The 10927-nt window shown below is 40.6% G+C and overlaps 1 protein-coding gene across 2 annotated transcripts in view; it reads right to left on the reverse strand.

Moving 5' to 3' along the window:
• The window catches only part of LOC145978928 (sodium/potassium/calcium exchanger 4-like), a 60149-nt gene extending 49580 nt beyond the window's left edge, over positions 1 to 10569 (reverse strand). For both annotated transcript variants that reach the window (XM_083111916.1, XM_083111914.1), the window contains exon 1: positions 10245 to 10569. In XM_083111916.1, coding sequence (XP_082968042.1) covers positions 10245 to 10395 — 151 coding nt within the window. In that variant the 5' untranslated portion in view covers positions 10396 to 10569. The remainder of the gene's footprint in view (positions 1 to 10244) is intronic.
• Positions 10570 to 10927: the final 358 nt, after the last annotated feature.

Consider the following 10927-nt stretch of genomic DNA (forward strand, 5'->3'; position numbering starts at 1 on the left):
GTCGGTAACGCGTCTGACTACCATGCTAAAGGTCCCGGGTTCGATCCCCGGCCGGTTCAAATCCGGGAACTTTTCTAACGATGGAAGCGGCCCCGGCGCCCACCCAGCGTCGAATAACATGGGTACCTGGGGGAAACCCTGGGGGTAAAGGCGGTCAGGGGCGTGATGCTGATCACATCACTCCCACTCACGACCGGATCAAGAAAGTGTGGGGCGTTACCCCCACACCCCCTATGCGCCTTCATGGCGTGGTGCTATGCACAGGGGAGCACTTTACCTTTTTTCACTGTGTGTAACAACTAATATTTTACCATAAAACTACTGAATGTTTGACGAAGAGTGAAAATTCGCAACCTCTTCATACTAGGTATTTCTTATACAATTATCCTAAGCACAAATTGCATAGAATATAAAACAAATCATATTTATATACTTCGATTTCTTGCTCGCTTCGAAATAGCATCGATTCAGGAGAAGGTCCTCACGCATCCCAGGTAAATTATACCAACCTAAATGTGAATCTGTCTGCTGTTGTACCAGTTATTAGAAATGTGGGAATAAATGGGTATTTTGTAATTCGACTACTTAAATTCTTAGACATTTGCTCTTTCCTTTTGCCAAAGATGAACATCGGCCTATTTCATCCCCAATGGATCGATATAATTACTTCTCGCAGACCTTCCTTATTTCTAGGAAGGCTACTGTGTGTAAATATGATAATTAATGTATTATAGACTACACCTAGATATTAGTACTAAATTTAAACGTAACTACGAATGAAGATAAAGGCAGAATTAATAATTAAGGTAGTTGATGGATGATCACACTCCTTTCCATACATAAGGCCAATATATTTCAATTTTTTCTCAGCTAAATATGTTCCACTAGTCGATTGCCTTTTCAGCGTCGCTGAACTTTGCTCAGCATCACCTTTGGTGTCTTGTTATAACATTTGCTCCCAACCACTTCAAATAAGAACTCTCGAATAACTGCTGTGTTACACCAGTTGGAGTGTTACAAAACTTTTGGCGGCAACTAAGTGGCATATGCTTTAGAGTATGGGAAAGCAAGCCAGGATGATTGCATGGCAATATTAATATGGATCTGACGGAAATTCGTGAGGATGGTCAGGAGTGTGTATTCATCTTTTCCCGGATAAGAACAGGTGGAAAACATATGTGTGATGAACATTTGGGTTTTGGAACGCCAAAGAGTTTCTCAGAATGAATATCAATTCTCGCGATTCCCTTGTGAAACGCCACCGCATACAGAAAATCCAGTTCCACTCTTCTGAAATTAAAACTGCATTATCTTAGATTGCAGATCTTTTCATTGTTTGCAATTTTGATATTAAGACCGTGATAAAGCGCATGACCTAATAAACCAGATCTTGGAGTATTCCACGCCACTGCACCGAGGATCAGAATTTCAAAATTGTGTCAACAAACGACAATCGAAGAACTTTGTATCTGTTTGGTTTGAGTCTGCCGATCGAGTGCGTCCGCAGCAGAAGGTTCTCTGTGCCGAGTGGAAGACCACGAGATTCCTCTGGTGTTCTCGCCGTGAGAGAGTGAGGCTTCCGCGTGTTTGAAGAGACTTATTCCGTGTCGTGCTGTTTTCCACTGCTGCTTGCTGGCATATTTACAGTCATGGAATCCTGGGAAGAACGATTTACAGCAGGTATGAAAAGAGCTTTTTTCTCTGCCCTTGTTACGTTTCCACTGACTTACGTACTAGGAGAACAAGGCCTTCTTTGAGACCTGAAACGAGAATAACGTCTATTTGCGACCTTAAAACATGGTCCAGGAATTTTAAGTAAATTCAATTCCGGTTCAGGAGAGAAAATCAGCAAGCGTAAATGGGTTCTGGACCGAAAATAACATTTTCATCTGTGAAGTACTTCAATTCGGTCGAGGAACTTTTTTTCCGGATGAATTTAATATCGTCCAAACATTTTTTTTCGGAACAATTTAAATACAGTCCAAGTTCCGTATTGAAACGAAACAATACCCAACTTGGACCGAATTTAAATGTGCGGGAAAAAAAGTTCCTGTCCTGTTGGAGAACCCATTAGAATTTAGGAGTTCTTGTACCTTTAACAACCCTTCCTTAAAATGACGCAGAAAGTTTTAACAATTTAGAATCATAATAACTCTCGACTAATAAGTTGTGCGGTATACAAACCTATATGTAAATAGAACAGCAATGAAAGGCCGTTCACTCTGTGTGCTTTATTCTATTGCAGGTTATTGTATTTTATATTATTATAAGTTTAATAAAAGTTCACTTGAATTTTTTTAGGTCAATTTATGCACAGATAGGCTAATTGTGACTGGTCCTACAGTTTAAAATGAGATCCGAACCACTATGAGCCTCCATAGAGGATCGAACGCTGGGTCCCTGAACTTCAAGGCGACAACGAAGATTAAAAAAGCGTGCAACAGTTTTCACTTATTATACACTCAAACTATAACAGGAAAATCTAGACAAGTTTTCAAAATCAGGAATCAATCTTTATCTGACATTAACAGTTTTGGAGTTTTGGCCCTTTATTTATTAATTAATTTGATACGAGATGATTGCGTCATACAATATGACGTCACGTTGTGATAGCTCTCAGTAATGCTATACTTACAAAGTACTCACCATTTTTCGTTAGTTTCCGTTGGTTACAGTCATTAATAGTTACGTTGGAGGTAATTAACCCTTCAATGCCACGTTCATTCCTTGGAACTGCCCCCACGGTGTGCAGTATGCATTTACGTTGGAAAATTTATCGTTGTATTAGTGTATACGCATGTCTGTGATTGTATTGATTGGTGTTTTAAGTCCATCTCATGCACACTAAGACTAATTGGGACTGGACCTACAGTTTAAAGTGGGATCCGAACCACTATTTGCCTCCACAGAGTATCGAACCCGGGACTCCTTTATTACAAGGTGACGACACTACCACTACGCCATCGTGAGGCACTATGTGATTGTATTGAAAGCAGAGCCTGAAGTAAAAAATATTATCTGGGGGACAAAGACGTATTGGGGGGGATGCAGAGGGATCAGCGCCCCCTGAAAGACTTATTAAGTACTGAAATTAAAAAATTTAAAATATATTCGTTTAGCCTTTGTTGTATAATTTGCTCTGAACTTATGGAAGAAAAGGATTATATTGGGATCATGCGGCTTTGAATGACATTATATAGAAGATTTACGTACACTACTACTCAAAATAATATGCATAAAATATTAATCAGAAACTTACTTTTCTCCAACTACATGTAACACCATGCTTGTTATTCGATAAATATTCATCTTTTTTTACATCAATTTCATTGCCAGGGCACTTGTTTTTATGTAAATTTTTCACTACACGTAAGCTACGTAGTGAATATGCGCTGTTATATCTCTATTCTTATACAGTCATTTTACCTATTCGTGTATTAATAATATACTATTTATTTATGTATTGTAATTAGTATTAATTTCATTTAAAATGATTATTTTAATTTAAACATTATTATCATTATTCCTGAGACACTTGGTTCGGACCCCCTGAAACATATTTCTATATACGTGCCTGCTGGGGGATGTTTGTTCGAGCCTTGGAGTTGGTTGGGGGAATGCTTCTTTGGTTTGAAAATCTTGTTTTATAACATTCTACAAAAGTAATACATTCCATAATCCCCTACCCTCCATCAAATGGATAATTCCATTACTAACACAATATGTAAGTGGCAACGGAGAGCATAAATAATATAGAACACTAAAAATGTCAAATTGCAACTCTAACACTGATTCACGTTTCATTAATTTATTAATATATTAATATAATTAATCTACTTGTCCTTGAATTGCGTAGCGTGGCAGCGCGCAACGACAGAAGCTTGCTTCAAAATCACAACGCCTGCGTCATCGCCTACTAATCTCATAAAACCTTTGAATCGTTCGCAAATATGCATCTTCAATAATAGGCTCGGTGCTCTTTTCAATGCACACTGCTTATTTACCCACGAATACAAGTATGTTGACAAGGCTGCGTAAGGGATTCCAAAGGGCATCACGTTATTTGCGATCTGGGAGTTGCTGATTCCTTCTCCCTGGTGGGACTTTACCTTCTTTTCTCTTATGTAAAAATAATATTCTGCTGATGTCACTATTGCAGGACATCAAGGATACCAAGTTCGAATCCGGAGCTCGGCATGGGTGTTCTTTTTGAGTGTCCCTTCAACGATTTCATCTCATCACCTTGCATCCTTATCGTTGCGATAGGCTATATGTGACATAAAAGCGAGGAAAAATGCAAAATAACAACCATGAGGATCTTTTGAGAGTCCTTTGTACAGTTACGGACATTTCTGGGTTGTAACACTCCCATTACATTTCAGTCAGTTTCAGTACAACCCAGAAGTGTCCGTGACTCTAAAGTAAAGTGCTCCCCTGTGCTTTGCTCTACGCCTTGAAGGCGTATAGGGGGTGTGGAATCAGGGCACCACAGCACCACGCCCCTGCCCACCTTTACCCTCCAGAATTTCCTTCAGATACCCACACATCGATCTTTTAGTTTGTTGCCTGCGTTTACTGTAAGGTTCCCGTCTCTGGTTTCAGAGTTACAGAGTTCCGACAGCGGTTGGAATCTTCTGTGAGGACAGTTGGGGAGTCAATCGAAAGGACGAAGTGGAGATCTCCGGTCTAGAAACCCAGATGACAGCGGCGAAGGGACTCGATGCCCTGATCAAGCGTCGCCCAACGAAGAGCTTCTCAAAGAGCCGCTACGTCACGGATCCTGTTTAGTATTTCAATTATCTTCCCGCACCATTCTAAACAGATCGGGGGTTTTATCGGAGAGCCTCATTGCCTCCCGTATCTGGAGATAAGCGAGTTCCACGTGAACTGGATTCGCGGGCAAAGTCCGTCCGTTGGGGAGGTTCAGATGCCCCGAGATTTGTCTGTTTGCCCAGAAGGTTCCCATCTTATTTGCCCACAGAGCAACGTAACTTTATCTCCGTGGACAGGTTCAAACCAATTCACGCTGGCAAAAGTTTATTCGGAGTGGGATTTGAAGGAGGGGATGAGGGTGAATTCCCCTCCCTGCTCTTTACCTCTCGGAGGGAGCGATGCATGTGATTTATGTAGCTACTATCACGCTGCTTCAAGGGTAGATACTAGAATCACCCCCTGGAATATTTTCAAGTACCAAACTTTTGACTATCATTGTATTTAAGAATTTACATTAGTTACCTATTTGGTGAACAATTTCTCGATCTCTGTGCAGTCTCACCCTCCTGCAATATTTCACCATATTCTTTCCAAACAACAATCGCTGGCATTTACTGCTCACTGTTCCGGCCTCCGTAGCGGTGTCGTTACCACACCGCGCTACGACGCCAGGGTTTCCGGGTTCGAAGCCCAGCCAGGACATGGCTGTTTCCTGTCCATAACGCAGGGATCCTGGGTTCGAATCCCGGATAGGACATGGATGTTTGGGCTTTGTCCCAAGTAAAAAGAAAACGGAGAATTTAGTAAAAATTGATACAGGCTAAAACCAAGATAAGGAAGCGAATAATGGGGTATCCTACCGTTTAGGGAGGGCCTCCCCGATGGGGCAGTGGTATGGTCGTTGCCTTGAAATCAAGGGGTCCCGGGTTCGATACCCGGTGGAGGCACATAGTGGTTCGGATCCCACTATAAACTGTAGGCCCAGTCCCGATTAGCCCCACTGTGCTTAAAGTGGACTTAAAACACCAAATCAATCAATCAAAATCAATCAACCTACCGTTTAGGGGTATTCTTTTTAATAAGAAGAAAACCCGTTAATTGGTCGACTTTCGATTTCTCCATCGAAGCATTCGCATCAGAGTCCCGGCCTGAGGATTAGTGTTTTTTGAGTGCCACTTTGTCAGTTTCCTGTAATCATTACTCATACTGGCTAAATAACAATAATACAAATAAAATACAATGATGCATGTATCTCACTCACAACCCAGTGGCGGCCTGGGCATGGGCGTACTTTGCGAGCGTTCCTTCATATATGTCATCATATCATTACTCATCCTCATCGTTGCGATTAGCCATAAGTGGAAGGAAAACGACGCTAAATAACAAAATCAGACCAACAGCCCAGGGGGAGAGTTCTCAATTACACAATGCCTGCAGGGAAAATGGAACACCTAGAATGAAATATCTCTCAGGAGTTCCAAAGGTGATTTTCTTGATGATAAATGAACGAGGCCACACACCTGTATCAAGTTGTCAACAATTACAAGCGAGGAAAACGTACCGTTTCATTGTAAAAGGATGAGTAGGCGTGTCTTCTGTAAAGTAGCTGGAATAGACTGGAGCTGCGGTTAGAACAGCTAGGAGTGGAGCGTATCAGTTGTGGCTTAACATTACGCTCACCTACAAACATAACATCTGAGTCATTCCATGTCAAATCAACACAGATATGTGCAGTTTTCCAGCTTACCATCTCCGATTTTCACGAACTTTGGGAAGATGAAACTATGTAAGGAACTTGGTAATTCTGAAAATTTTGAGTCTCTTTTGTCTTGTAATTTAAAATTATGCAAGGTCAAAGTTCGCACAAATAGCCCTTTCTGAGCTCGTTTAGCTGCACTAAGTGTGCCGTAACTCTGCTCCTATTTTGCCTAGGAAGCTGCATTAAAGTATGTTGTGCAGGGAATGGTACAAGCTTTACAATGATATGTAACATGAATACATCGGGATAAACTAAAAGTTTATCACGTGATCTTGACCTTTGACCTTGAATATATCAAAACCTGTCATGGACAAAAATGGTGACAAAAATATATTTAGTGCACCATGAGATACTCATTGCACATAAAAAAATCAAACGGGGACTGCAATGGGGTCAGAAGATACAAAATAATATAAATATCTATGTGACTGGTAAAGGCCTCATTACAATGTACTAGGTCCCTTAAAAATTACTCCCTCTGTCCCATAATTATAGTCCAGTATGCCAAAATGGTGACTTTTTATTTATGTTCTTTTGGATACTTGGTCGGCAAATTTGTACTGAGTAATAACGTTTTATGACTCATTCCCGTGTTTCATTTTCTTCTTCTGTACACACCAATGTCACAGTTTGCCTATCGGACAAATATTATGGTACAACAAACAAAAGTGTACCGGACAATAATTATGGGACAGAGGGAGTATTCATTATCAAGCGGAGGTCCGTCACTTTTGTCTGCGATATTTAATTCAACTCAAACATTTTCAATGGAAATGGGGTGATGTGGATAACAAATGAGGCTAGAATTTGACGAGAAATGCAGTGGCGAAGGTTTTTCCAAAGTATCTTTCAAATTACTAACTTCCATGCATAGTTTAATCTTCCCAAATTTCATGAAGATGTCCAGGTTGCAGGCTGTGTTGATTTCGCATGGAATGACTCCTCTGCATTACTAGTGTTTAGCAGGCCCCCGTGGCTGAGTGGTTACATTATACTCTACATTAAAGGAATTGTGAATTATGCATACGCGCGGCTCCTCGTGATTACAAGGCGGCAGCTTTACACACTACGCTATCGGGGAAGCTCCATTCCTAAATGAACTTATTCTTCAATTATATTGTATGTGACAGCTACGGAACAGGGGCGAGTTCTTCAAACACTCACTCCCAATTTTCAAACTGTGTTTTTAAATATGGAAACAAGGCTTAATTATATTACAACTGTATTTTACATTTTCTGCTGGAAAACCATGGATATTCCTCCATTCATAGCGTTCCTCCCCAACCCTAACAAATTTAAGAATGAGATAAAGAATATACTTTAGATGAGCAATAACTCTGTTCAAGCTCCCACGAATAGCAGTGAACATTACTTCCTCGTCAATCCTTGACAAATATTTAACTATATTGTAATATTTGCTTATGCTTACCTTACAAAACTAGCATAATTATGTATATCACTTTCAATATCTTTGTGTGAATCTCCTGAGCGGAAATGCTTAGTATGTATACATATATGTATGTATGTATATATATATGTGTGTGTGTGTGTGTGTGTGTGCTAAATGTGTATGAGTTTTCGTTTTCATTTTTGTGTGCTTTCTTATTTCTTTTAATCTTTGTTTCATCTTTGATCTTTTTTGACCTTTTCCCTTTGGGTTATGTACAGTCACCGGCAATAACCTAGATGCTCAAATACTCGTTTCAATGCAAGGCGTTGTGTGTGTTGCATAACTCTACGGCGGTGGTAGAAGTTGCCATTAAGAATTGATATTAGAATCCACTTATCTCCGTAGAGTTAGGCAACACACACAAGCCTGACAGGGAAGCAACTATTTAAGGATTCAGATGTCCCATTTCTATTGCCGCTGACTGTACACTAGTTACATGTATAAACTGTGTTAGGTGTGAGAACAGCCACGGGCTGAACTTGGACCTTCAATGAAGCAAATAATTTCACTATATACGACTTCGGATTGACTATGTGGAACGTTACAGAATAATCATTGATATCATTAATTGCTGAACTTGATCACTCTTTGCCAACACCTAAAGAACACGCACTTTTCTTATCAGCCGATTGAAGGTCTCAAGGACTGCAGTTATTCGCTTCTCTCATCAGGCTCTTTCCAACGGTCATACAGATTCTGTGGTTTACTTTGATGTTCAAAACGTTCAAAGATAGGCGAATTACACTTTTTTTTTGCTTTGGGGGAGGGAAATATGTATGTGAGTGTGTATAGCTACCAATTGATGAAAATACAAGCACCACATATTTTCCTGGCTGGAGAGGAAACCTATAATACTCAAATGGTACAGACAAGTCCACACATTTCTTTCTTTTTGGTAATATTCACTTCAAATTAGTGGAAATTAGGAATGTTCGAGACCCCTTGAAACTGCAGATAGATATAAGAATATAGCTAACAGCACTGTAATATATATATATATATATATATATGTGCATAAGCCATAACTATCAATTCATATTCAGGAGCAGGTGATATGCCCAAAGCTATCAGATATGTCTTAGAGACCCTTGAGCTTCCAGCAAAGAGCAGTATGTAATAGGCATGAGGAAAACAACACTCGCTTCATAATAATAGAAGATTAAATGATATATAACGATGAGAGGGAGCGAACGAAGGAAGAATAAGAGGAAGACATGAGAGAAGGGAGTAAATAAAAACAAGACGAGAGCGAGTAAGAAACACAAAGAGTCACTCTAAGAGTGAGTATAGCACGATGGAAGTATGTGAAGAAGAATTGAAAAGTAGCAAAATACAAACAGGGGTTGAAACAACCTAGGGAATGGAGTAAAGAAGTAGAGACGATAAAAACGTAAGAAAAGTACGTAACGTTGGAATATAAATGAATCAATAAGTGACGATAGTTCAACAAGTCGCAGCATTTTGGGTGCATGCTTATGTACGCAGTAAATACTGAGAACAATCTAATCTGTATTTCTTATCTGAATCTGAAAATAAGAAGATAGAGTGGCTCATGTGTAGCTAGTGTGATTAAATAAAAGGAAGCAGATAATCATACCGTGATGTTTCACACTTCCATTCGAACCTAAAAGTTGCGAAGATGCTTTAAACGAAATTACGATTAAAGGTAGCCTCCTCACTTGTGGTTTGTGGTTTGAAGGAAAAATAGTCGAAGGAAAGGTTCCAGTAACTTCGTTATCTTTAGTTGGTCTATAGGGAGCAGTGCTAAAGAGACACTCGACTACAATTTTATAGAACTCACTTGATAACCAGATGCCGTAGGGGGACCAAGCATAATCATTGTCGAAAGGGACTTATTTGTGATATTCCGTTGTGCAACAGATCCAGTCACCGCTAGTTGTGGAGCACGAGCAACAATTTGCAGAGTTACCCGTTTTCTACATTTACTTCAGTATGTAAGAATGATCATATCATTAGAATAGTTTTTCCCTATTGTACCACACTTAATTATTCTGGAATCTCATTTACTGATAATGAAATTAAAACCACGGGCTTTGAATACTTTACCGCATTCCGTTCATACCGCACTTCTTCCAGGTTTTTGTCGAAGGCTACTTAATTACTGTATTTCCGATTCGATGCTTATATTTGAAAACGAGCACTTGTGAAGAAAATTATAAACAAATTGTGGTACTAAAATCAAAATATCAAAGTGTCAATTGTAAACACTACGCAAAATCTAATTGCTTCCCGCTGTATAATTTCGCAGCCACCCTAGCTGTTTACAAGATCTTGTCGCTTGCAGAACTTTAAAAAACTCACCTGTGACGTCATGCTTGTGTATAGCGTACCGTTCGTCACCGGGCGGCAAAGCCCCGCTCTTAGACCAGGCGTGGTAGGCGACGGGGACGCTCACGAAGACGAGAATCTGCAGCCACAGAAGGCGCTGGCGTCGGAACACACGGCGGGGCATCGTTTCACGAACAGGGAGCCAGCGGTCAGCAGAGAGGGCGCTCGAGTGGCCGGCCGATGCCCGTATCAATCGCCGCACGTAGATATCGCAGAGTCTGATCGTTCGATAAGCGACGCTCGGCTCTTTACACTGCAAATACGAATCACCCAGTCATCTCGCGATAAACGACGTCGAACCTCCTGCCACTGCGGGGTGAAGGTGGCGAAGGCTTTGCAATCAGACGTTGCGTAACCCGTCTTCTTATCAAAATGCTACAGGTGGTTCAACCGAAAGCATGCCCTTGCGTCGCATTAATCCCTACGAACATCACATGTGATAGCCCTGCAAATATACACCAATACAGTTTTGATAATAACTACGGATCAACCACCATAACCTTTGACCTGGGCTAGCGTCGACTGTCGAATGTGTAAGTCATGGGGGAAGCCAGTAGTTCGCATAATGTAGGTATCACTCATCGCACCCAACTCAAGAACCTTCTTGGTCGAACGCCGTATTTCATCTTCTGACATAAGGTTAGGCTTGTTAGGTT

This window comes from Lepisma saccharinum, chromosome 25, assembly GCF_977018435.1.
Source record: "Lepisma saccharinum chromosome 25, izLepSacc3.1, whole genome shotgun sequence".
Taxonomy (NCBI): Eukaryota; Metazoa; Arthropoda; class Insecta; order Zygentoma; family Lepismatidae; genus Lepisma; species Lepisma saccharinum.